The sequence below is a fragment of the Falco punctatus genome (genome assembly GCF_963210335.1).
Source record: "Falco punctatus genome assembly, chromosome: 12".
NCBI classification, from domain to species: domain Eukaryota; kingdom Metazoa; phylum Chordata; class Aves; order Falconiformes; family Falconidae; genus Falco; species Falco punctatus.
The window spans coordinates 26410314-26438299 of record NC_137592.1 but is presented as its reverse complement, the minus strand read 5'-3'; the positions used below and the strand labels follow the sequence as shown (position 1 = coordinate 26438299).

At 45.3% G+C, this 27986-nt stretch overlaps 1 protein-coding gene across 11 annotated transcripts in view; it reads left to right on the top strand.

Annotated features, from left to right (window-relative positions):
* The first annotated feature begins 4724 nt into the window (after positions 1-4724).
* The window catches only part of SLC30A10 (solute carrier family 30 member 10), a 146301-nt gene continuing 123039 nt past the window's right edge, over positions 4725-27986 (top strand). For 5 of the 11 annotated variants that reach the window (XM_080408556.1, XM_080408554.1, XM_080408547.1 and 2 more), the window contains exons 1-4: positions 4725-5377; positions 5789-5872; positions 9373-9609; positions 10366-19448. In XM_080408556.1, coding sequence (XP_080264682.1) covers positions 4888-5377; positions 5789-5872; positions 9373-9609; positions 10366-10841 — 1287 coding nt within the window. In that variant the 5' untranslated portion in view covers positions 4725-4887 and the 3' untranslated portion in view covers positions 10842-19448. Of the gene's footprint in view, positions 5378-5788; positions 5873-9372; positions 9610-10365; positions 27970-27986 lie in introns of all 11 variants that reach the window. The other 6 variants (XM_080408555.1, XM_080408552.1, XM_080408548.1 and 3 more) reach the window with 4 other exon arrangements.

Here is a 27986-nt window from a genome sequence, read left to right as displayed (position 1 = left end):
GGTCAGCCTTTGCTTTTTAGTGCAAATGTAGTATTTTTCTCCCCACAGCCTTAAAGCAGCACAACTCCTTTATCACGTACAGCAATGTGTGGATGTTTGTTTATTCCATTCTTTAGTTTCTTCCAGATCATTCCTGAAATATCTTTTGTAAATCATTTTTATGATGGGTTAAAAAGTAATCTCTGCCAGGACTTTGATAAGCAGGATGAAGAGTGATCTCTCTTACTTATAGTGTTCATAATTAGGTCTTTATTTTCATGACTTTTTTTTTTTTACTATCCAAATTTTATAGCACCACAAGGTTATGAGTGATCTTATTTTTATTCTTCATTCAGCAGCGGAAGAACATTACCGTTGTAATTGCTGTTACTGTTGCCATATTTCATACTAACACAAAGATACGATATTTTCAAAGGCTGGTAATGGCTTCTCTGCAAGGAACAGCTAAGCAGATTTTAACCCATCACCTTGAAAATGGATAACTTGAGGAGGGTTTGACTGAAGTCTACAAAACCGACAGTGGCGTAGGGAAGGCCAGTAGATGAGTGTTTGTTCTGTCCTCTGATAGAAGAACATGGACATACTCAATGAAACTAGCAGGATCCAGGTTCAAGACAAAAAGAAAAAGTGATTCTTCACACCATGAGTAGGAGATGTGTGATGCTTGTTGCCAGGCAATGTTGGTCTACATCAGTGAGTGAAAGGCTGGACTAGTACATGGAAGAGAAATACATTGAGGGCTACTAAATGCAAATATCTAGCTCAGAAACTCGCTGGAGGTAGAAATACTTGTAGGATGGAAGGATATTATGGGAAAGTATCACGTATACTTAACCCCACTCTTACAGTTACTTAAGCAACCCCTTATGGCCACAGGCAGGTGTAGCCTGCTGGCTAGAGGGTCTGACTGCCAATGGCTAAGTGTTAAAAATTTTTGTGTTGATAACTGTAGAAACTTGGTACTTGCACCTTACAGGACTGCTTTGCATCTTTGGGGTTCAGAAGGAAAGTTGTCTTGTTTGCAGTAATTTTACCAGTTTGTAATAATTTTACCAATTTCTGCTCCTGATTAGGATGAGGAAACTGCAAGAACAACTTTTCCAGCAGTATTGTAGCTGAAACTAAAGTTGGTAAATAATTCAGAAAACTAAGGTGCTTGGAAAACCCTTTCTGAACCTCCTAAGAGGGACTTGTTCAACTCAGCATAGTTAGAGAGACTGGGATATCCAGGCTGATGGTTTTGTTTAATAGTACGGAGCTCGCTCAGGCAATCTCAGTCCTGGGTGGATAAGTGGAACTGTAACGTTATGTTGTTGAATATCTGCAGTCAGTGTAAAACACACAAGGATGCTAAGCATGCTGCAAAACAATCAGAAACATGATTCCTTTCTAAAAGGATTTGAGATCAAATGTTCTGATAGTGGAAGTGGATCGGCACAAGCAGGATGGTAGTGCTGCAAGGGGGAAAGAGCCTGAGTGAAACCCCTGGTTAATGGGGTCGGTGCCTCCTACGTGCAGGATCAAGACTTTATTTTGGATTATGTGGAAGAAGATCAAGGTGCAAAAGAGCTACAGGGATAACATGCACTTCATTCTGAAAACAGGAATAAATTATTCTTGTTATTGAAATGATGACTTACTGAACAAGAAGATTGGTGTAGCTTTGTTTGGATGGCAGTTTTGGGAGTCGTTAGTCTTGAAGTGATGGTGGGACCTGGGTGGAGAGGGCTGGGGAGGCTTGTATGCGTAGTGGGGTGAGCAAAAGCTTGGATTTCCAAGAGGCTTTCCAAGCAGCCATAGTGTGAAGGGAAAGGTCCTTGTGTATGTAAGCAAGTGGAGAGAAGATGAGTAACAGAAAGCGGGAGAGAATGATAAGTTCCATAAAAAATGTTCCCTGAAGTCAGAAGACAAATGGGAATCAAATGTGAGGCAGTACTGGGAAAGGAGTAAAGGAAGAGTTGGGACCTTTGCCGTGCTTCTCTCTGAGTCTGTGGCTGACCTGTGTCCTGAAAACTGTGCAGCTTTGGTTCCCTCATCTACAAAAGATGTAGATGGGAACTGTAAAAAGTTCGGAGACAGAGCTGGACCTCTGGTCTAACCCAGCACAGACACTGCTCTGTTCCTGTGCAGCGTGTGGCTTGCAGACCGACGCTGTGCCGTGAGAGGCAGGCTGAGGTGCGTGAGCCTGATGGGCAGAAGGAAGCCTCCACGGGTCAGGGGCAGAAGGAAACCACCATGGGTCAGGGGCAGAAGGAAACCACCATGGGTCGTGGGCAGAAGGAAGCCTCCATGGGTCAGGGGCAGAAGGAAGCCTCCATGGGTCAGGGGCAGAAGGAAGCCTCCATGGGTCAGGGGCAGAAGGAAGCCTCCCATGGGTCGGAGGCTCTGCATGTGCACTGCTCCTGACTTCTTCAGTGAGTCATCTGCAATTGTGCTCCACGCCAGCGGACTTAGTCACAGCCTCATTTGCTGAAAATAGTATTTTTAGCACTATTTCTTCAAAATAACTGATATATTTTGGTTTTTGAAGTGAGTTCAGGGCTATGATGTGTTACTTTTTCTCAAAGAGAATTAATGTATATTTTGTACAGAAGGAATAACGATGTTCCAGCTACTGTGTCATATCGCTTCCTAAAATAAGAACCCCTGGAAATTCTTTTCAGTTCTATGCAGGTGCAATGAGCTGGGCTGCAGTGATATTTTTTCATTATTATTATTATGAGTGAAGTGCCAGAGGCAGAATTTTCTATCATTAATTACAGTAAAGAAGATACAGTCTGTCATTTTAAAGTTTATATCTAATAGTCTAGTCAACTTCCAGTAACTCTCATATATTTCTCTTCTTCTTGTTCAACCTGTGTCACACTGCTTTTTATTTGGCACAACTGTTTTAAGATCTGTCATCTTATGTTGGTACATGTACTTACAGAGCTGAATGTGTATCGATATAAATTATCTGCTTCCACTGTTGCGTTTGTCTTTATGGTAAGATTATTTTCCAGACATTTATTTTTACGCATTTGTTAATTTGAATATTGCAGGGTACTTTGACTGCTCGGGCAGTGAATATGTGAAGGAGATGTATGAGAATCTCCAGTTAACTGGGAATTGTGCGTGTGAATCCTTGCAGATATGTGGGGGATGATTCCCTGAATGGCTGTGCAAGCCCACTCCAGAGGTTAAGATACATCTTGGGTTACAGCAAGAAAGGCCTTGGCGGTGGACACAGAATTGAGGTGGAATTGAGAGGCCTCATTTAAAAGATGTATTCAAGCGAGGGCTCAAACTCGATTCGCAGTCAAAATACAATTTCTCCAGAGTTAGAATAAAGAGGAAATTCTCAAGGGCTTTAATGAGTTTCTGGCTGTAGAGAACACCATCTTTGGGAGGGCGGACATGCTGGTGTTCCCTGGCTGTGCTGGCTGATTATCTGATAGCGATGTATATATATATGTACATATAGAGAGATAGATATTTCTGATAGCTTTCATCAAGCCTGGCGATATGTTTGATGTGGCACTTCAGCAGGTGCTGCTGTTGCTGCAGCAGTAACTCTGGCACCGGTGAACCTCTTGCATACTTGCAATGCTCCAGACTCTTGCAGAATACCATTTTAAGGACATTATTTTATTTAGGTCTTATGTCTTTTATTTATGTTTATTATTTTGGAGTCCAGTCAGGTTATCAAGACCTCACAGTTGAGGATGACTTAATTTCCCAGCACCTCCTTTGATCAGTCAGTTGCTCCCATCATCTCGAGATGCTGTATTAGCAGCCTGGCTCTGTCCTTTTTCCATTTGCACGCAGGGGTGTCACATTCCCGAGAGCCATCGTAACAACAAAAAATATCTATGAGTACAAGACAGACTTACTCACTTGTTACACTTCTTGTAGACTATCCTGTAGATTAAAGAAAAGGCATGACAGGATTTTTCTCACAGGGTGATGGTGCACGTGTAGGCACTCTTTTGACACCGGTTTTGACAGGCTGGCAGCGGGCAGTGACTGGCTCAGTAGATGGCACTCTGTCCTTTCAGTTGGCCACTAAGCCACCGGGGAAGCATCCCGGGGCGCGAGCGCTGGATCCGGCACCGATCCTGCCCCGGCGGCGGCGCGGCGGGGCCCGGCGGGCGGGCAGGGGCAGCCGGAGGCTTCTCTGCGGGCGGGCGGCCCAGCCGTGCCGGGGGGCCCTTCCAGCGGGGGCTGCGCCTCCCGTGGCCCCTTGATCTCCGGTTGGTTTCGGGTTTGGCTTGTTTGGTACCACCGGCAGGTGCTCCCAGCGCCCCGGGCAGCGGCAGGGCGGGCGGGGGGTCCGCAGCTCCCAGCCGGGGGCGCGGTGCCGGTGGGGCGGTGCGGGCCGGTGCCGTGCCGGTAGGGCGGAGCGGTGCCGTGCGGTGCCGTGCGGTGGGGCGGAGCGGCGTGGTGCCGGTGGGGCTGTGCCGGTGTGGCGGCGCGGCGCGGTGCGGTGGCGGTGAGGCGGGGCGGTGCTGTGCTGTGCGGTGCGGTGCCGGTGGGGCGGTGCGGTGGCGGTGAGGCGGAGCGGTGCTGTGCTGTGCGGTGCCGGTGGGGCGGAGCGGTGCTGTGCGGTGCGGTGCCGGTGGGGCGGTGCGGCGCCGTGCGGTGGCGTGTAGCGGTGCCGTGCGGTGCGGTGCCGGTGGGGCGGACCGGTGCGGTGGCGTGTAGCGGTGCGGTGCGGTGCGGTGCCGGCGGGGCGGGCGGCTGCCCCCCGGGGCAGGGCGGCGGGCGGGGCCTGTGGCGGCGGCGGCGGCGTTAAGGGCCGGTTCGGCCGCCCTCGCTGCGGCTGGCGGCGCTGCTGCCGGCGGGGCATGGCCCGGCGCTAGCGGGAGCGGGGCGGCCGCGGGGCCGGTGGCCGCCATTGCCGTCGCCATGGGGCGGTACTCGGGGAAGACGTGCCGCCTCATCTTCATGCTGGTGCTGACCGCCGGCTTCTTCGTGGCCGAGCTGGTGTCGGGCTACCTGGGCAACTCCATCGCCTTGGTGTCCGACTCCTTCAACATGCTCTCGGACCTCATCTCCCTCTGCGTGGGCCTCTCCACGGGGCGCATCGCCCGCCGCAGCCACCGCGGTCCCCGCGCCACCTACGGCTACAGCCGCGCCGAGGCGGTGGGCGCCCTCAGCAACGCCGTCTTCCTCACCGCCCTCTGCTTCACCATCTTCGTGGAGGCCATCCTGCGCCTCGCCCGGCCCGAGCCCATCGATGACGCCCAGCTGGTGCTCATCGTCGGCACCCTCGGCCTCGCCGTCAACCTCGTGGGGCTCCTCGTCTTCCAGGACTGGGGCGCCTGCTGCCGCCGCCGCCACCCACCCGCCGCCACCACGGCCCGTGGCCCCCTGCCCGGGGCAGCCGATGAAGCAGGTGCCTTTCGGCTGCATCCTCGCCCGCCAGCCTTCCTCTCCCATGGCGACCTCTGCCCATCCCTTGCACCCTTCCCTTCCCTCCCCTCCGCCCTCTCCCTCCCGGGGGCCCTCAGGACCCACCGAGCTGCTGCACCCCTGGCTGGGCCCTGCCAGCGCCCCGAGCCCACCCGTGGGCCATGGGGGGTTTCGCGCCCAGCGCTGTCTCCGTCACCTTGTACTTTACACCCGGCTGCTGGGCGGCCGCTTGGGCGGGGGGAAGGAGGTGCTGCTCGGAGGGTGCTGCGTGGAAAGTGTTCTGGCTTCTTGTGTGTCTGCTCGTCATCTTTGAAATAAGTTGGTTTTGAGAAGGTTGATGTTTTTTCTGTTTGTAGAACTTATACACAACACAGCGTTTCTTCTTTGAATGCAGGTGATTCACCAAACGACCAAAAAAGCCCTGAAGAGGGGTCTGAGAAGAAAAAAGAGAAAAAGTCCGAAGCCTTGAACATCAGAGGTAAAGCACGGGAGTATAGTGCTAATATTATATTCACTTTAAACACTTTCTGGTTTCCATTTCAAACTCCACCCCCCCACCCCCACCCCCCCACCCCCACCCCCCCACCCCCCCCAAATATCAGTAAGAAAAGAGCAAAAGGACTCTTCTGTGTATATGGACCCAGTTATCTTTAGCAGAAAGGTTTTGGCTGTATTGATGCAGCAGAGATAATGACAAAATAGCGTGGTGCCGAATTGGCTCCAAGTGTGCTCACATTTTGGTTTTAATTCTTTAGAAAATCGCAGCTGAACTTTTTGGAAAGGAGGCAAAGCCTGCTGCACTAAGTTCAAGTCGCTGGAGGCTTTATGGGAGGGTAAAGCAGGCAGATATGAGGCGCTTCTTGGAGCATCACTGCTGTAGTAGTTGAACAGTTTTCAACTTCCAAAATGCTTTTGGGCAGAAGACAGAATTTCTTTAAATCCCAGGGTTGCTAATGTTTTACTGTCAGCAACAGGAAGGTGCTGAAACTGGTGCTTCTGCACGTTGTTTTTCCAGGTCCTTGAACTGTGAACCTGTCCCTCTGACAGGATCAGCCCTTCTTACATTGTAATGCAGCAGGTCGCCGGGTATTTGCAGAATGAAACAGTATAGTTACTTCTAGGAATAAATTAACCAAGTGTCTCATTCTTTCTGTATAGGTGTTTATATGCATACATGTTTACATATGTATTCTGAGCAGAACCCAGAGCGGGTGTCTTTGAGTATATTAAACATTGAGTTTGTCAACAAAGAAAGTGCTATCAGAAAGTTGAAATGGAATGGTAGTTTCAGGCTTCTAAAGGTCACCTGTTAGCATCTGTTATACCTCCAAAGTCATGTAAATTGGCATCACATCAATTCAGCTTAAGAGGTAGACATGGCAGTCAAGCACCTGGCTTTGTTGTTGAGTATTTTTTGGGTTGTTTTTTTTTTTTTTGGTGTGTGTCTGTCAACCTGTCTTTCAAAAGTATTTTCAGAGTTACACAAATATGGCTGTAAGGAAGGACACTTCGGAAATCAACCCATGTGCTAGAGCCACAACACTTTCCTGAATGTCTGGAAATCGGTGTCACTGGATATTGTGGCATTATAGTGGTGAGATTATTGGAGCAGGAACAGCAAACTCACTTTCAGGGGTGGAGGAGAGAAGAATAAGAAACTGCTGAGTATATTTTAGAGAAGGCCTTGCCTGAGCAACAGTGCTTAGGCATAATGATGCTAGAAACTTTTGAGGATAAGGAGTTTTATGTCAGTTATTTTAAGATACCTGTCATCTCTGATTTTTAAAAAGAGAATTTTTCTTTAAGTGCCACTTTAGCGTGTCATCTTTGCAAAATCTATTTTTGTTGTTCTTACAAATATTCCTTGCTTCTGTAGCCGATGCTACGTGTCTCTCAAATTCTGGTTCAAAATCTGTTTTTCCTTTGAAGTTAGTTACATAGCTATGCTTACTTCATCATCACTTGGCAAAAAAATCTGTACATTATAGAATTGGAGGCTCCCTGAAAAACATGGCTGGACAAAATGGATCGGCAGAGGAGCTGCTTCCTTGATTTTAAAAGTGGTGGGAACAGGAATCCATACATTCTGCCTGTGACAGGATTAATTACTAGTGTAAAACTATTCTTTTTACTTCTGGAGCATATGCAGAGTAGTTCAGACTTTCCAACACAAGCTGTTGGAAACTATGCATTACCTATGCTATGGTCTTACCATACTGACTTGATTTAATAAAAAGTCGTGTTCCTCTCTGTCTTATAACCATAGCTTTGGGGACTGATAGGGAAATGGGTTCGTTTCTGTGTAGGCCCTCATTATGTGGTGCGTAACCAAGACGTAGGTATTAATGATGTTAGTAATGTAAAATAAGCATTTTCCAAATTCCTTATTCTCAATTCATAATTTATGAAAATTCTGACATACTTTTTTCTTAATTCAAGGGAAGACTTTCTGAGACTTTTTCCTGTTCTTTTTAAGCTGTGCTCTCTAGTTAGTTGCCTTGGCAATTGCATCCTGCCTGTCCCTCTTGTTAGTGCAATAGCTGATAGCCCATGCTGAATCAGGATTATTTGTAAATGAAAAGGAAACACTGCAACTCTGTTAGGAGGAGTAAAACCCTGTGGGAGTCTGCCAAATGGGGCAGAACATGCCTGACTCCAGCAGAAAGAGCTGGGCTCACTGGAAGCTTGTACTTTCTTATCTGACCCAAGTGATTCGGCAGAACTCCAGTGGTTATTGCCTTCACTTCTCACACTGAAGATCAATGTTCGTGCACGGAGCTGGCAAGAAACAGCAGCACAGGCACAGCTCTAGGTCTTATCCAGCATCAAGCATCACCAAAGAGTCAAAACTCCTCACTCTGGTGCTAATGAGTTTCGGAGGGAGCCTTTTACAGCTTTTCGAGCCAGGAGGAAATGATTAAATTGGAGTGAAGCTCTTGAAAGTGCTTGCCATAGGGATGTTGAAAGGAGATGGTCCATTTTATTCTCTTACAGGCACCGAACAGAAATTATTTACGAAGAAATTAAGATCATATATTTAGAAATGTTATGAATTAGGCATGGAGTGGAATGAAATCTGAGTCCGAACAGTAAGGACTGACAAAACTGGAGTGCATTTGAGCAATGACTGGAAGAGGGAAGGTTTTGTAGAGTAGTAAAGAAAAAAAAAGGAAGAGAAAAAGAGTTCTTCGATTATTGTAACTTTATAGCAAGAAGACTGCTTTGGTCAATGTAGTTGAAAGGGCAGCTAAAAACATGTTATTACAAGAGCCTGTTTTGTGTCTTTATCTTTTGTACAAAAACATATTTACAGATGTAAAAAGCGGTACCCAGCATTCCTCTTAATTCGGAGTAGTCCAGGCACATACTAAATCGTGGCATCCACGTATGACTGTCAAACCAGATTCTGAATTTCTGGGGTCTGAGGGCTAGTAGAGTTGGTGGGACAAGGTTTAATTTGACTATAATCAAGCTTGATCCAAAAATTGGAGTCTGAGGGCATTTGGAGCCATAAGAATAGATTTCAACAGCGTCATAGAAGCTGATGGAGGGGAATAACTGTTACTGGGGGTGGTCTGTGGCTCTCTCTGCTTCCAGGGTAGAACGGATGGATTTAGTCATCAATTTTTAATTGAGAATTGAGATTTAATGTGCCAGGATCTCTTAATAATCTGCAGGCATTTAGGCAAACACATTTTACGTTGCCATGGCATTGCAGTTGGACTGCAGTTGCCAGCGTACCCTACATGTTTAATAATGCATCCCACAATAATGCAGCTGTGGTTCAGAGTCAGTATTTCCCTTTCTTTTTTTTTTTTTTTTCCTGAAAGCTGTTATTGAAAACTTTGCTTATGATGTTAGTGCCTGGAATAACCGCATTTTTTCATGTCAAGTAGAACAGACTTGAAAAATGCAGCATTACTTTCCTCCCCTCTCAAAATAAAAACTCACTAATGGAAATTGTGCCGTTTGTTTCAGGTGTTCTTTTGCATGTTATGGGAGATGCACTTGGATCTGTGGTCGTGGTAGTTGCTGCTACAATATTCCATGTACTTCCTCTGGGGAATGCTCCGTGTAATTGGCAGTGCTACATTGATCCAAGCCTGACAATAATTATGGTGTTCATCATCTTGTCTTCTGCCTTCCCACTTATCAAAGAGACCTCAATTATTTTGTTGCAGATGGTTCCCAAAGGTGTTAATATGCAACTACTGAGTAAGTCAAATTTGTTGTTGAAATGCGATTAATTTTAATGATATATTTCAATGCATATGTTATTTCTGGAATGACATGTTTGGCTTATTTACTCATAATAGCTCTAAATTCTCAAGGACTGTGAGAAATAGTCACATGCCTGTGTCCTAGCAACATGACTCAAATCTCTCTGGATTAGTTAAAGCATGCATTTTGAGAATGTGGTACTCCAACAATACATTAAAAATACCAGGTCTTGAGCTGTGAATGCTTTGTTTGGGGTGTTTGTGAAAGAAACACCACCAAATTACAGCATTTCCCAACCCTGCAGCAGCTTCTTCTGAAAGGCTTCCAAAACAGCTTAGAAATTCCCAGTGGGGTTGGTTAATGTTGTGGCATTGGGGCATTGTTCACACTGGTTAGCTGTGGGGTAGCACTGGTTATTTCTGGAGTGTTACCATGCTCAGGGCTAAAGAAACCAGCAGTTGTGGAGCCTTTGGCCAAGGAAGTGGTGCTTTAACATTGCTTCTCTGAACAGCTGCTAAACTGCCATTAGGGAGCCTGAGGGATGGGTGAACCCAAAAGGAAGGGTGGCCTGCTCCTGTGGTCACCTGGAGGCTGAACTGAAAGCAGCTGGGCATAGACCTATTTTACAAAGTACAGCTCTTTCCAAAAGATAGTTCGGAGACTGCTGCCTTCGGATGAGGCTCTTAATGAGAAAGCTAGTAATTAGCCAGTACACCAAAGCCTCTAATATCTTTCTTTCATATCTTCCAGCTGACAGACTAGCTCGTGTACCAGGGGTTAGCAGCCTGCACGAGGTGCATGTCTGGGAGCTTGCAGGTGGGAAGAATATCGCTACTCTTCATATCAAATGCCAAACCCCTACTGATTACCAAGATGCTGCTTACAAAATACGGAAGGTTTTCCACGAAGCAGGGATCCATTCTGTGACCATCCAGCCCGAGTACATCGACCGCAAGACCTCCCAGCTACTGTGCAGCTCACCCTGCATCTCAAAAGCCTGTGACTCTCAGCTGTGCTGCAGCCAGCGGGAGCCCCCCCTGGCTAAAAGTAATGGCTATACCGAGAAAAATGATAGCTGCCTTTCTGCACCGCATAAAGACAATGGTTCATGTAAAAATGATATTGAAATCCCTATTGAGTACCCACTGGTAGAGGATAGCATTAAAAATGTGAAAAATTGTGATGCATCCGATGACAAATCGCAGCTGAGCAGTACACGACTTTAGGCAGTTCCCCCTACTCCACGTAATGTTTTTGTGGAACAAGCGTATCTTGGCTGGGAAGGGGGGTGTTGGTGGCTGTAGCTGAAGTTGGTGTGGCTAAAAGATTTCTGTGCTTTAGCTGTAAACCAAAATACGCCTGAAACCCCCTTGTATCTGAAATAAGGGTTAATATTTCCACGAAGGATGTTGCGTTCGTCTAACGTTTTTTCTGATACGGCCTAATCCAGTTCCTTACCAAACCATGTGTGAGTTTCTGTCGTTAGAGTGGGTGGGCTGTGCTGCCCTCTGCACTGATGCTTGCAGTTAATGGCCAGCGGCACTGGGAATGAAGCGCTGGCCTCGTCGGCTGAAGTGAGCTGTTCTCCTGCAAGCCCTGTGGCCAGTTAATGATTGTACTGGGCTGAGTACTGTATATTTATAAAGGACTTCAGTGGAGATGCTTTACTGATCCTTAAAACCCATTTTTGCATAGACAGTTCGTGTTTAACAGTCACGCTTGTGCTTCTGGCCAGTGGGGTTTGTGAATGAAATTAAGAGGGCCTAAGGGGGAGGGGAAGCACTCGGGAATTTGAACTTGCATTGTTTTCTTGATCGACTCCTGTATTTAGGGACAGAACAGAAGCTGGTCTTGTTTCTCTGCTAGCAATACTGGAGTCCTAGCCTAATCACAGATAAGTATGCTAAGGAATAGACTTGTCACGAAAGCAAAGAAATACTAACGTTGTCTGTACTGATTCTAGCACATGGAAGTGCGGGCAGTCATCCAATTAACTTTTATCTTGTTGTGATTGTACAACTCAGTCATTTCTTTTTTTTTTTTTTTCTTTCCCCTCCTGACAACGGAAGCTATAATAGCCTCGGTCTTAATTCATCATTGTGTGGGATGGTTGCAGTATCTTAAACACTGAGTGTCTGTCTTTATTCATGCTGAATAAATAAGCTAACGTGTTTATTATGAACATTTAAAATCCTGCAGTTCTATGATTAAGGCATAACTTAAGATCATATTAACTAAGAAAGCCCCTTTGAAATTTTATGTGCAGTATTATCACTTAGAGGGAGCTTTACAGAAAATGACAGGGAATTTTTTCCTGGTTTAGTCTCAATTATTTCTTTAAAGTTCTAAGCCCTTCCCTTTGCCCTGCCTCTCCTCCCCCTGCACAAAGGTGTGTTTGGTAAAGCAGTTCCGTGGTCCTCGTGCTGCTTGCTCTTTTGAAGGCGTGCAAGGGTGCTCTAAGGAAAACCAGATGATGTGCCCTGTCATCGGTGCTGGATTTAGGTCAGGAGTGTTCTCCAGGTTTCTGGGAGGGGGAACCCACTCCCTAATCCACACCAAGTATAATGTTTGGCCTTACTGGCTGTGCAGCTCAGATCCAGAAGGTTTCCAATACGTTTTTCTGTCAAAAGCAGCCTTTCAATGGTCCGTGTGGCCTGGGAAGGCTGTTTCATTCATTTATTCATGGAGACAATTTATAAAATAGTGGTCTCTTTACCTCAGTGACACCTTAACAGAACGGGCAAGTGGATTTCCTCCCTGGGCTTGGAAAGCACCAGTTTGAAAGCAGCCAGCTCCTTATTAATAGAGACAATTACATTAAGTCAATGAACATTAAAACACGCAGCAGGATATTCTGCTGCTTGGGAAATGGTATGTACTGAAGCAGTGATTGCAGTCTAAATAGCACATTTCTAGATTTGTAGTTAACCCTTTTAAACAGATTCTTGGGTGAATTAATATATTTTATAGCCATCCATTGTAGGTTTGTGTTTTTTAAATTAAGCTATGTGTTAGTATAATTAAAAGCTTGATCCTCCAGTCTGTGATTCTGTTGGCAGCAGCAGAAGTGAAGGCAGCAGGATCTTGCTTGGCAGTTATTGCATGAATTAATGTAAATCAGGAAACGTTTTGAGAATTGCTCTCCCTTTTGAAAGCGTGTGGCATAAAGTAAGACAGCCCTTTCTTCTGGGTATTTTTTTGTCCTTATTTCATCTATAATGATGTTTAAATGTCAAGGTTTAGATGTAAATAACAAATATATTTATAGGGGTTTTGAGAACTGGAATAGAAGGCTCCCAAAATAACAGCAAGTTCTATGGGAGAACTTGCTTCCAAGATACCCTCTAAAACAACCACCCTTTCATAATTATGCATTTGTGTCTTAAATCAGGTATTTTTTTATATATATACATTTTATTAAATGATTGAAGGATGGAATGGCAGTAGTTTACTCTGAAATTAGAGAAAACTAGTATGTGTAATGTTGGGGCATTTGACAAAATGGACCATCTTTATCCTTCTACTGTTTGTTAAAACTGTGGGGTTTTTTTAAGCTTTTAAAAGTGTTGTAACCTGAAAATACAATGAAGTAATATTCTTAAACTTTTTTTCTTGTCTGATTGAATGTACTGTAATTGTTGCCTGTGGATAAATATGAAAATACCAGGGATTATAGAAATCTTCAGGTCTAGAACTCAAGCAGATTTTAAATTTGCTTTATTACGTAAGCAAGCAAACCCAACAGAGCTATGTTATTGAGGAGATGAACTTTGCTTTTTCTGTGTAGCAACTTTCAGGGTATTCAGCTAAGGTTTCTGACCCGGTATCCTTAACTGCATTTGAGTCCTGCAACAAAATATTGTTCTTCTCTGTTTTAAGTGTGTCACAACTAGGCTGTACTGGGTGGCCCCTCTCTACTTCTGTAGAAGACCCCGTTCCAACCAGTGTGTATTTTGTATTGGCTTATTTCCCTTCAGTTCTTGCCATCTCACTTCTAATGAGGCTTACCTCATTTTGAAATACAGTATATTTCAGTATTTGCCCTTATCTGTGGGCACTTGTTCTAAATTCAGTTTTGTAGCCTATTGCACTGTCAGAAAATCTTTTGGCTTCTTTAGCTTTTTTCCCCCCTCCAGTTCAGTAATGTAAAAGTACTGATGATTGCAGGTTGATTGTGCTGCTTTGTCCTCTTCAAGTACTCCCTTATGATTGCATTGTGATGGCATTTGGGTTCTCTTGCAGTGGTTACCCCTATCTGTCCATCACTGTCTGTAGCAAAGGAAATCTGCTTAAAATGCAGGTGAATTTCAACGGGTAGTCCAGTTTACGTGGCCCTCCGATCCATAACCAGTCATACGTGACCCAGTTGTATGACAATGAAACATTTGCTAGCCTTGCCAGATAGTTGTGGAGTACAAGTGAAATTTGCAGTAAATTAACATGGCATTGAATACAAAAGCAATTTACTAGCCCTCATCAGTTATGGGTCTTTTCTTAAAAGTGAATCAATTTTTTGTCACCTTTTTGTATGCGCCAAATGTGCCAATTTGATGGTTAACTTCTCCTTCTTCTGCAACTCCCTAAATGCATGCCTTGCCTTTGCTCTTCTATGTAAAGAAAAATATCTGATGCCATTTTTAGTATTGCCTTTTTTCTACCAGGTTTTCAGTTCTCTTCCTTTTCCTTGTGTTCTTCGCAATACTTATTTTGACTTGTAATGCAACCAGAGGTTTTTTCCTCTTAATGTTTTCCTTATTCTTTGTCTCTTCAAAATAAGCAGTATGGTTTTGCTAGCCCTCTGGCCATGGTGATGTACCTATAATACAGTTTAGAAATACCTCTTTTATGCACTGGTTTAATTTTTGCACTCTGTTTTATTAAAATTCACCCACTTTTTGCTGCATGATACACTTTACCATTGCAAACCACTTTTGACCCTGTTTAGCTCTTCTTCTTTTCCCCCCCTTCCCCTACCTGATTGTTACCCTTACTCTTCTGAATGCTCTTTTATTCTGAACTTTGAAGGGGATATGCCAACAACTGAATTTTCCCCGAAGTCAAGTTTACCACCCAAGGTCTATGGATGGCTTGATGTGAGCTACTCTAAGGACTATTTTATGTCCTCTGGTCTGTGTAGAAGTGTTGTTTGTCTAAATAGTCATCCTGACATGTAAATATATACACTCAAATTCTTTACGAACACTCCACCTGAACCAACTTTTTAAAGAAGGTTGGTCTGTAAACCTGAGAAGGTATAATGAAATCAGTAGGGTTCATTAGTTGTTCATTAACACCTTAGGGGAAGGCTTGGCTCACTAATTGGAAAGCAGGTAAAAGGGATGTTTCTGAAAAGATAATTCAAAAGCTATGAAGATTTCTATAGGTTCTACTACTTACTCTGCTGTACAGCGGAAGCACTTTCTATGTTAAATACTTTATTTGAACAGTGATACCTTGATATGAGGATGTCACTGTATAAGATTGTTACATTTACGGAGTTGTGTTGCTTAAGTTTCCTCCAGTTTTTCTGTTCATTATGTCATTTAAATAATGCGCCAAAATGTAATTTCCATGATTGCTGAATCAATGAACTGTAAATCTCACCGTGGTTTTGTTAACTCTAAGTGAAAAATTACTTAAAGTTTTATGTACAGTTATATTTTTTTCAAAATGAAGTTTGAATGTCTTATAAATAAAGTGTGTTTTTAAGTAAACCTGTTGTTCTGAGTTTGATGTATGTTAGCAATAGGGAGCTTGTGTCAGTTCACATAACTTTAAGACCTTTGTGTGAATAAGGTTTGTTCTTAACCTGTGAGCTTATTGATGCTGCAAATATTGTTATGGGTTTGGAAGAAAAGGGGACAGACACTCAAAAGCTTTTTCTCTGCAAGCAGCCTGGCGTTTCCTAAGCTGGAGGTGAATTTAGAGCCCGTAACTCGGGGGTGCTGGGCAAGGATCTTGGCTGCAGCAGGATGGGCTCTTTGCAGAACGTGGGTGCTTTGTTGCTGGTCGCTGGTTCTGGGTTCTGCCTGCTTGTCTGGTGTTTAGCTTCAACTCACCAACCCTCCCGCCTTCTCTGTCTTCAGGCATGCACCTCTGTGTGTGTGAGGGTGCTGACGCGTGGAGAAAGTTGACTGTATGCATAACACCAGGTTCAGGAGAGCTTTGAGATTCTCGCTTCGGGTTTTACGACCTGAATGTGCGTGTTAGAAATGAGATGAGGCCTAACACTACAAGTTTAGGTGCTGTTTTTGGAGCAGCAGTTGTGGAGGTGCCCTTATATGTTCCTCTCTCCTTAGCAACAATATCAGGTCATCTGCCACCTGGGTTCTGCCCCATTGTGTCCGATTCCCCAGCTGTCCGTGTGCCTACACATTTTCGTTAATAGTCATCAATAAGGAGGCAGTAGTAGTTGTTCCTGGCTTTTTTTTTTTTTAAATCTTTTGAGTATGTCCAAATTGCAGAAACTACATCAATACTCCATAAAAAATTCAGTTCAGTTTCAGCCAATATGTTGCCTGTGGCCATGTGCTTTGTTGATGTTCCTCAGCGTGTAGCTGGTGGACCACTAGTGATTTGGGAGGCAAAAATGAAAAATCTATAAAGCATTTCCTCACAAATAAAATAATACATATACTCAGGAGAAAAAAAAATTCAGAAAATAAATGTTGAGAATTCAACCTGTTACTGGTTGTATACGAGAATGACCATAGCAACACTGCCCAAGTGATCCTGGAATTGCTTTTCAAAGGCATAAGATCATGTTGAAAAATACCATCTCAGGACAAGAAGAACAAGGGCTGATAGATTTGGAACACGCAGTTTTAATCCTGACATTTAATGAACAGTTTCCCTGCTGCACGGACTGGCATAAGGCCCTTGAAATTCCCAGATGCAGAGGCCCCTGTTTTGTATCTGGCTCCTTCTGGAGCAGGAGGTATTTTCTGTATTGGAGGGCTTCTGCTATTATGATACTTACCTACTCTCCGAGAAGCCATAGAACCAGGATGACTTTGGGCTGGATGTAGTAGGTTGCATTTTAAAAAAGAGCTTCTGAAAAAAAAAAGCCCAAACAACTACAATCTGTATTCTTTCTTATGCATCCAATGTTTATGTTACCCAAACGTTTATACATTCAAGTTATAGTCTATATTTGCAATCACAGTTTGTTGGGCTTTCAGATGTGTGGTTTTAAACCCAACCCACATCCTTCTGTAAGAATGTTTTAGGAGGGTGCTATGGATTCCCCACAGGTGGGTGCACAATGTCTGTCTGCTGTGGTGGAGATCCTGTTCTGATCCAAGGTTGCAGCAAGAAGTGGGGAAATAATAGTGGTCACAGGTGGGTGACAAAGGGTCAGCTAAATTCCCTGACCAATTTAGACTGTAGTTGGGATGAAGTTAATGAATCTTCCAGTTAGGGCAAGGTGGAGGTTCAGTAAAACTGGGAGTAGAGGGTGTGCAATGAAATGTCGAGGGACATTAATGAGGTATTCAGTGGGGATGGGGAAGCCTCTGTCTCTTCAGGGACACAACCTTTGCCTTCTGATGCAAAGATGGAATTTATCGTTGAGTCCTAGCTGTGTTTTACAGGCAGAGAGTTATTTCGCTATAAAACTCTAGATGGTGAGGCAGAATTGTAATGCCTACTGCCAACTCTCCATAGGAGTCACTAGAGCAGCCCTGTAGGTTTGTGAATCAGCTTGTCTCTGCTAAAGTGATGCTGTCTGTCTGATGGAAGAAGCACTTATCTTGGTCGATAGACATAGCAGGCATTTGAATAACTGTGAAATGTCACTGACTACTTCTATATTAGTAAATTAATTACACCTGGAAATATTCCCAGGCACAGAGACCGGTCAGCATAGAAGAGCTTGCATCTATGCTAGTAAAATACTATCCACTTCCAAAGAGGGTGGCTCCGTGGTGATGGCCAACTGAGATTAGGTCCTTGACTCTGGACTGTGCCCGGGAATGGCTGGGGAGAGCAGCAATTGTCACAGGCTGTGAAATGCTTGAACAGCTTACTAATACAGACGATCATAGTTCATCCCCAGCTGCTGTTTAATTGATGAGGCCCTTGGTCCCTGAGCTTCTGCGCTGTTTTCCAAGGTAGCAGTACCTCAGTACCTGCAGACAGAAAAGGAGATGAAGCTGGTGGTGGTGTTCTTGGGACCTGAGGTTGGAAGGTTTCTTCTTTTTCCACACCTGTGCCGTGCTGCATCAGTGCATGGGGTGATCTGGGAGGGGAAGGGCTGCCCGGCTCAGCAGTGCAGTCAGCAGATAACGCTATCGTTGCGGCTGCTTGCATGGCTCTAGAAACAAAAGGCACAAAGCAAGTGGCACGTTCGATATGGTGTTGCACTTTGCTTTACCTCCTTCGAGTCCTAGTACGTTCCGCCCCCGCCCCCCGCGTAGTGTTCATCCATGTTTAATACAGCTCTGTGTCTGTTTAACAGCGTATCGCTGACCACCCCGTGTCGAGGAGATGGAGACAAAACTACGGCAAAAGGCTTCAGGGTAAGTGTGGGAAAATAAACCCGTGAAGACTTTATGCAAGTCATTGAAACAGCACAGTAGGGCCACAGCCGAGGGTAAGGAAATTTTTGTAAGTAAAGGATTGCATAATTTGAGAGGCAGAAGACAACCCTTTTTTCAATATACACCTTAAAAATCAGTCATGTAAAAAGCATCTGATGCAGATGAACCTATCCCCCGAGTTTTAAACCAGGCAGTACAACAGGTGGTGGGACATCAGCACAACAAATGCCATGTCATCCTGCAGAACAGTGCTTGCTTTAATTAGATATTTCTCTTTTAAATTGCCGTATGAAGTAGGGATGGTAGCCTTTCTGCATACCCCAGTTTCCCTCATCCAAATGGTTCACAGAAACCCTTTCCTTATGGCTAGGCATAAGAGCCCAGCAGGGTGCAGGGGCTACCCTGCGACAAAACACCCCCGGCAGCACGGAGCCTGCAGCTCTTGTGCTGGCTGCTGCACATTCGCACCCAGATGATTCTGGGGATCTTGCCACCTGGGGAACACCTTTCTACTTGTGAACGTCTCTGGCACGGTGTAATTTCTAAGTGTAAGCAGGTGTTTGGTCAGCCCTAAATTATCTGGGTGTAGCTTGGTAAGTCGTGGCAGAGGGAGATAATCAGGACCCCCAAAATAATTGTGCGCCTTTGCACGGTGCTGAGAGGAGCTGCTGCCCAGCCCTCGCTGAGGAGGAAGAGGGTCCCGCCTGTCCCCCAGGGCCGCTCCAGCTCAGGAGGAGAAGACCTGTGGTGAAGCAGACCCGTGCCTGTGCTGTGGTGAAGGGGCATCACGCACCCCCCAGGACAAACAACTTCAGCTGCTGCTGGGGAAGAACTTGGCGAGGCTTTTGGGGAGGGAAGGGCAGGAACCTGCGCAGCTCCCATGGTGGCCCCCGCCACCCTGTTTTCTGAGCCCCAGCTGTGCTTTCAAGCACTGTTTCTGAGGGCATCCAGAAGCGGGCAGAGGCGTGTATGTCTTTCTGCCTCCTACTCCTGGATGCTTTTTACGTGAAGGGAAGAGACTGACTTGGGTTGAGGCTTTTTTACAAATTCCACTAATTCCCATTGCGATTCCAGATGCGAGCTTTTTCATTTGTTTGCAGTAACTCTGATTTGCCTCTGTGCTTTAGTATCTGAAATATGAAATCCGATCTTAACCGACGAGCTCCTGACACTCACGGTCGCAGTAAGTCCGTCTACCCCTGACAGTGACACCGGCTCATCCTTTATGTGAACACCCCGGTGCTGTATGTCTGCGCTGAGAAGAAAGGAAAAGGCAAAGGCGGAGATCCCGAGGTATAGTTCTCCAAAGGGCTATAAAGTTCTATAAACGATGAAATGGATTATGCTTCCTCCTGGTTGTAAGGCAGGGTACTGCTCCTCCAAGAGGCAAACTGATCATTTGGGGTTAGTGGTGGGGCCGATGCGAGGGCTGTCCCCAAAGCCTGCCCTGGGCAGACTGGGAATCACTGTCCGTGCCGTTCCCTCAGCTTTGCCAGCCCAAGAAGGAAGGGATTCGGCCCCCGATGCAGGAACACGGCAGCAAGTTATCTGCTGGTGGAAGCAAGCACAAGTGTGCTGGCTGGAAGAAAGTTCTGGCTGTTTTCACTCACTGAAAATCTGGCCCTGTGCTCCGCTCTCCTGCATGTGGCAGGGAACTGGGCTGCCGGCACAGTGAGGAGGGGTTACGCAGCCACTCAGTGGTCACCTTAAGGGGATGGAAATTTATTTTTCTGGCTGCAATAGGGATCTCCAGGGGCCATGGAGCAGGATGGCAATGACACCCCCCCCTCCTGCTGATGGCGGTGCTTGTTCATGTGTATATATATATATACACCCATCTATATTATTTCTGGCAGAAGACAAAGGCTTCTACTAATTATGTTATATTTGCAGCCCCCCAGCTAACACTGGTGTTGTGTTTCCTTCTGAAAGACAAATGCTGTCTCTCTTAAGCACTCCGTGTTCCGGCCAAAGAGTGATCACGTGAGGCGGCAGCAGCGGGAGGCCGAGGGGAAGAAAGCGGAGCCCGGCTCACAGGGCTCTTTCAAAGCGGTTGTTCGCTCGGCCAAGGAGGTGGGCAGCTTGCCTGTGCCCTCCTTGAATCCAGCATCTATCGTGCAGCCCCATGTCCGTTGCTGCATGGGTAAGGGTAACCTCCTTTGTATGGGGGACATACACCCCCCCCCCCCCCAAAAAAAAATAAATATGTCTGGGCAGATGTGGCCTCAGGACAAGGAGCTGTAAGGAAGTGAGGGATGGAGCACGTCTCTCTCATAGGACAGAGGTGGTTTCCACAGCAAGTGCCAGTAGCAGCGGGTCTGATGAAATGGAGAAATGTCTCATATATAACACACACTCGCACCCATGTATATGAATGTACTTGTTTTTGCATGCACACACACATGTGCGTACGCACACACATGTGATACTGACTATATATGACCATATTTTTTATTGTTACCATTCAGCAAATGAGAGTTTTTGCTTTAGTCACAGCGCCGTAGAAATGCCACTCGCTGGGTATACCCGATCTGATATATCCTTCCAGCTTATCATTTTGAAATTGGACCAATTTAGTGTGTCAGAATTGCGTAGTTGCCTTCAAAGTGTTGTGTGTCTGCCTGGTAGAAACCGCCAAGGTCTAGTGGCGGGGGTTTGAGTGTGTTTGGTGTCTTTTCTGTACCATTAATGAGCGATGCCGTGTGGATCCCAGCTGTGTGAGGAAGCCTTCTGCTAGGCACTGGAGTTGTGCGAAGGGCAGAGGCAAAAGAAGTGGAGTAGACTTGTGAGGCTCACTCTGACTTTCCCTGCTGTGTGATCTGGGCAGAAAGGAGCACAGAAGTGGTCTTTGAAAGGTAGCTAGACATGCATGGTGAGGAAAGAAGGCGGCATGGATGGGCAAATGCAAACCAGTCCCCTGGGACAGTCCTCCTGCTGCTTCTTGCAGTGGGTAGCTGCTCCTGCACCATGTTTTTTGGTTGGCAACAGCAGCCATAATCTGACCAGCCTTTATCACCCCTCCCCAAGTGTGCCAGGTCCTGCTCCACCCTGGCTCTATCTGGAGACACCAAACTCTGGCACCTCTATTCCCTTCCATTATTTTCCTTCCACTTGCTTTTCTCAGATCCTTTCTCCCTTGTCACCCAGTGCCTCCCTAATCTCCTTTCTTCCTTGCCCATCTGTCCGGGGCTGCCAATCTCTCCCTCACCAGCGTGCTGCTGGCCACCTTGTGGTTGCTATCTTTCTGCTTGGAGTCCTCTCTAGTTTAGTCCTGGAAAAAAAAAATCTTAAAAAGAGGTGTTCACAGTGGCCAGAGCCAGGGCTTGAAAGAGCAGCCAGCTTGAAAATTAATTTGCTCTTTACAGAACTGCTGCTCAGTTTTATATCTAGACCTGGAGGTTGAAAATACACTGCTGGCCATTTTTCTCTTTTTTCTTGAAAACTATCAAGTGGTGTGTTAAAGGTTAGAAAATTTGAAGATGTGAAAACTCAGCTCAGTTACCATGTCTAAGTAGAAGTGTCTTTTACTGCTACTACTGCTAACAGGAGCATAAAAAGGAAAGGCTGTGGTGACTAGTTTCAAGCAATTCAGAGAAGGGGATCAAAGACAGCCTGCAATATTGCTACTTAAGGAAACAGTTGTGAACCCTCAAAGCTTTTGTGGGAAGCCAGGTAAATTCAGGGGTACAGGAAAAATTTGGCCAGAACCTTTTCCCCATCCTCCGTCAGGGTCACGCAGTGACTCCTGAGACAAAGCTCCCTTCGGCCACCGAGTGCTCACCCATGGGCAAAGACCACAGACACTCTCAAGACCAACTTTGAGGTCCTGTCCATCCACAGCACTGGCAAACCACCCTTTTTTGGAAGGTTTTCATCTTGTTTGAGACCAGGCTGGCTAGGCTGCGGCCAGATGGGGCTGCCACAAGGCTGACTGAGCCCAGCCCGCTCCTGTCGGCCTTTGCCGCTTCCAGCAGCTGTGCTCGGAACAACCCAGAGCATCCTGCCGATGTGTGATGGGTCTCAAGACATCAAAAGCATTTTAGAGAGCTTGGGGTGAAAACAAAATCGAGAAGGATGTGCCTGTGTGTGCCTCTTGTTTGTTTGGGGTGGGGAAGGAAGGAGGGTGTTTTGGGTTCAGTTACAATAGAAATTTATATGTGTTCTTTACTCAGCACTATGTGCTTTAGCATAAACCTCCTGACCCCTAGGGAACTGCTGCTGTCATGATAACAAGCAGGCATTATGAGTTAATGCCTGTTATAACATTTCATATGGTAAAAGATTTCCAGGGTTTACGACTTTGAACCTGTTATCCTATACCAGATGAATACAACTGTATTTACAAAAGTGATTACAAGGGCACTTCTCTCGAGATAGGCAACTTTTCTTGTATGAATGATTAAGCAATTCTGACTAATTTGACTGCCGTTACACTTTTTAAGCAAAGAAGTCTAACAGATCTTGGCCGAAGATTCCAGGCACTTAGCCTTTTAATCTGGTTAATTAAAAATGGGGTTCTGCTGATTTGGAAGACCGGTGATTCTACCTTCACTGAGACCACGGGTATTGCAGGAGCCGTGGGTCTGAACCTCATGGCCCTCCGCTGTGACACTCGCCACCGCTGCTTGTTTTGCCTGGCTGAACCGGTGCCTCTGTCCTCACAATCTTTTTTTTTAATCTGCCCCCCTGCTCCAGGCTTTCAATGATAAGACTATGTTAATAAGGCTGATTTGTGTTTGCCCGGTTGAGCATTGTAAAGAAACCCTCTGAAGTCTTGTTTGACTATATACTGAGGAGTAAATGTTTAAAAATGTTAATCTATATAGAAATGTCCTAAAGTTTATTGCTCTTAATATTACTAATCATTCCTTTACTCCTAATAAAGCACCTGAGAACAGTCAAAGGTCAGAGCCCTTTTTTCGCCAGATGTACTAGAAACATAAAATGAGTGACACTTCTGAACGTGAAGAGTTTAAAATGTACAGCAAGTTCTCAAACTTCCTGCTAATTTGGGGATTTTTTTGATGGGAGTTTTACTTTTGGTGGGGTTTGGTCTAGCTGTGGTGAAAGGGGTGTCAGGAGCTTGTGTAACTTTTGCTTCTTGCTTGCTTTGTCTTGACTTTAGGAGCCGAGTCCAGTTATGAGCTACTACATCAGGGTTTATGTGTGTAGATATATTTTAATCAGTGAACTCATTGATTTCAGTAGCTCAATAAATAGCTTAGGCTTAGTAAAGAGACTAAGTTAATGAGTCCATTCTTCAGCTCTGACAGGGGTGCTCAGGCTGGCTTCCAGACCTGGTATCTATGCCAAGCTTCGTGCTTCACCTGCAGATTCCAAAAGGAAGGGATTTGGTCCCTGGTGCAGGCCTGTGGCATTCGAGGGACGATACCCTTCTGCAGGTTTTGAGTTGCCAGTATAATTCAATTAATGCTTTTCAAGAAATATTTCATGAAGTCCTATATGAAAGGCAAACACAAGCAGCCAGGAAAAAACCTTTACTTTTGTGGAAATCGTGCTGAGCTGGAGTTGTCTGAGAGTATAGGCTCTACACTATCAGGAATTTTATTATCTGCCTGAACCAGACCCCTTTTTTGTTATCTGCTTACCGCATTGTGCAGCCTGAAATCTGCTTTGTATGCCATACACAGAATAACTTCAGCATTTATTTCAAACAGTGGAGGTTTCTTATTGAGCTAGTAATCATCTACTTAGCCTGCCTTTTGAAAGCACACACTCCTCTTCTTTTACACTGCCCAGGGACCTGCTGGGTCTGACCCTGGGGTTTGGGTTGGATGCTCAGGGCTGGGAACCCCAGTGCTGCTGTGGAAGTTTCTAATGGGCCTTGAGCTGTCTAGTCATATAATGGCTATCAGTAGGGCAGCAAAGAGCATCAACAGGGCATGGAACTATACCAAAGGTGGGGAGCTTCTTCAAAGGTGGGATGAAAGAAAAACTTTAAAATGAAGAGTGTGGCAATGCTCTGACAACTTGTTTCTCTGCTTTGATGTCACTTGTTGAAGATGAGCCTGTTGAAACAAGTGGCAGCTTAGTCCTTATGTGTCAGAGTAACGCTAGGAGGGTATTTTGTGAAGACTTCTAAAGAATAAAAATCTTTGCTGCTCCTCTTTTCAGTACAGCAAGGACCGGTACAGGGACTCCTGCTGTGGGAGGGGAGGGGCAGCAGGGAGTCAGGAGGACTCATCTGGTGTGGGTCGACTTGACCAACAGACAGGCTGCTCTGGAGAGCTGAGCTTCTTCACACCACGAGAGGTTTTGGGAGACGGCAAGAAGCAGCAGACTGCTGGCAGCTGACAGTTCCTGTTAGACTTGCTTTCCTGATCAGAAGCTGCTTCATGGCGAGAGAAACATAAACTTTATGTGGTAATTCCTTGGCAGGCTTGCGTGGTACTTAAAAGACGTGTCCCTGATGAGCTGCTCTATACTCGCTGTATGGGTTCAGTCCGACACCTACATCTCAGAATGAAATAAGCTAATGATGTAAACCAGACCACGCTTTAGTTTGTATTCAATGGAAAAAAAATCAGAATGGGTTATGGTATCGCTATTATTTCAGTGATATCTTTGGTTACACATGCATCTGTCAGGACCTGGTGCAAATAAGCAGAAAATAACATGACACACAGGATCTGATGTATTTGCCCTTCTGTAGTTGATATAATAGATTCCTCCTCATCCCCAGGTACTCAGGCTTTCCTTCTTAATCATTTTTTTCAAGCACCAACTGTTGAAAGCCTGTCTTTTTCTGACATTTTTTTTTCTTTTAACTTACCTTTAGTGTATGATTTCCTAGGGATTTTGTTTGTTTACATAGGAACAAACTGAACTGGCAGTGCCCTCAGGGGGCTGGAGACACATACGGCAGTGGGGGGACCTCTGGCTTGAGCAGAGACCCTCTGCGTGTGCCAGCACTTTATTAGGATGAAGGTTTTTTTGATGGTGAGTTTCATAGACAGTCAATGAAGATGCTTGTGGGACGTACGCTCCTGCCTGCAGTATTTCCATCCTTGTTTCTTTTTCATTTTCTTTCTTTTCTTTCACATCTCCACCATCAGGAGCTAGCCTTCCCCCCACTGTATGCTTTTATGTCTGTGTGACAGCAAGTCTTGTATCCTCTGCAGTTTCCCTATCCCATTCCAGGTTATCTCCTTTCACTGTCTCTATTCTAAGTTCATCTAGTCACAATCCTCAAGCGTTGGATTCACAACCCTGACAGTTACAGCCTTGCTCAATGTAAGTGCTGTATATATGTTTTTAGATTTACAAATAAGCTCAAGCAACATGCTGGGATTGTAGGTGGGAATCCCACAGCTCCAGCCTCCCATGCCGCACAGCAAGGCTGGTCATGCCACAACTCCCAGCAAACATTGTTTTTATAGGGTGGTGCTAAATATGCTTATGCCAAACACAAAAGGGATCTGTTTCAGCACATGGCCTCCCACTCTCCAGGTCAGGCTTCAATTTGGTGCTTGCCTCCAGACATTTAAAGCAGCCTGCTTAGACTTTGGGTTCATGTCTGGGGAATGGAAGGTGACCCATACCCCTTCTCCCCACCCCACACCTATATACAAAATCCCCCAGGGGAAGATGACGTGTCAGTAAAATAGAAAAATTAAGTGGGAAATACTAAATGGTGGGAAGAACTAGGGCTGAGTCAGCCTTCTTCACCTTTAGACTGGGAGATCAGCATAATCTCCAGAGCCATGATGTAGGGGCCTGGCTCCAAGTGCTGCTTTCTTTACCTTGACAGAAGTCAGAGATGCAAGCCTGATAAATACTGTACTGGGTTGGATCTTTTGCTTGCACTGGCTTTGTATTGGTGTTGCAAATGGAATTAATCCTGGTTTATGCTGGAATAAATCAGGGGAGAGTCTGTGCCATGGTATCCTGATGTCTCAGTAAGAAGTCTAATCTGAAGTGCAAGAGATTTAAAATCCTAGTGAACTTACTAGGCGCTGGATCACGGACAAAGTTAAAGTTTACGATGACTCGTGCAGTTTTTGTATCAAAAGTGGGTTAGTTCTTGAGTCACTAACAAAGAGCAATAATTACTCATGGAAGAGACAGAAATTGGTGGTCAAAGGTGAGATGAATCATGCTGCCAGTGAAGCTCGGTTTTGCTACCGACCTATGTCTTCCTAAGCCTTTTCCTGAAGAAATAGCAATTCTCTGAAAAGCAGCTGTGAGAATGGCTTCAGGGGAGCCTACATCTTTATACCACCAACATTTTGCAAACAAAAGCATCTTGCTCTTGTTTAAAACCAGCATTTTTCTCTCCTTGTTGCCAGACCCAAATATACTTGTGGTTCTACATCCTTACACATTAACTTTGCACGGTGTGAAGCTTGTAACGCCAGGCTGTGGACCACCAGGGCTGTTCCTCCAGTGGTGCCCGGGAGGACCTGCAGCGTGGAGCAGGTTGTGAGGTGCCACGTTGGCTGCTGTCCCTCTGCCAGGAGGGGCATGGCATCGTAATATTTCCTCCTTGCTCTTCATTTTCATCACTTTATTAAAGGTACTGCCGGCCAAATTGTCACCTGTCACTTTGCCACCTGCAGCACTTTAGCTACAGGCAAGGTCTCTCCGCAAAGGCAGCACCAGGTCTTTGCCAACATCACCTGAATTCACAGTCTGTTGAAGATCCGAGTCCACTGAAGTCCTCACAGGGAGTCACACACCGCGGACCCTGGGGTCAGGAGCCAGCTATATGGGTTCTTCGATGGGGGAAGGACCTCTTGCTGGACTGCTCACTCATCCTTTCGTTCAAGCCAGTTATTTGAGGGAGAAGATAAATCTGTTTAAAGCACAGGCAGGTTAATATGTGCTAAGACCCCCTCTCAAAACAGCAGCACTTCTGTGGGCTCGGCACACACAGTCCCAAGATAATAAATCCAAATGTTTCAAGATGTTGTTAGACAAAAGCAGATGAAACAGCGCAGGGGAGGAGATGCGCCGTGCTGGGTGACTGTAAGCTGACTGGCACATTATTTCATGGCATTCCTCATACAATATTCCTCATATAAGGAAAGTATAATGAATAAACCAGTGACCTTAAGCGCAGCCTTGAGGTGAAGCAAGCAGCAAGGCTTGGAGCAGTACGTGAAGGGAGCTCTGTGCGCAGGACTGATCCTTCTCAACTTCCCTTTCCCCCAAAACATGATTTAAAAACCTATGTCGTGAAATTTCTCCCGCAGAAAGAGTATCCTTTGGGAGTTCATTTGCAGTATTATGAACAATGCCACATATTCATCTAGCAAGCAAAAGCATTACAAGATTACTTAATACAATATTTAATAAGCCACTGTGATTATTAGTGGGTAATACCGAGAATGGGTGGTGTTAAAATATTTCTTATTGAAAGGAAAGCGATGCTGCAGTTATCTCAGATGAATACAACAAATTTCAAGTGTGAAAATCTTAAGAAATCGATCAGCCAAGGTAATTGTTAAATTAGATCTTTGTCTCAAAGAGATAGCCTGAGGGAACACATTTTCTCTTTGCCTGGGGAGACAGGTTATTTTCAGGTATTTGTCCATTTACCACTGAATGCTGATGTGGTGTGGAGATAAAAGCATTTTCAAGATACATTTCTGCATGATATCATTGAGGTTTGGGAGATGTAAACCATCCCAGGAAGGCTATTTTAAATCTAACTGCAGCAGATTGATGATCTTTGTTGACAGATGTAGATTTTTTTTTTTCTTTACAGTTGTTGTTTTCCTTATTCTGATTTCTGAGAAGGTGGGAGGTTTTTGTTTGGTCTCTGCCTTGGAACACTAACAGTCTTCCTCAGGTGAGCTGTTTAGTAAA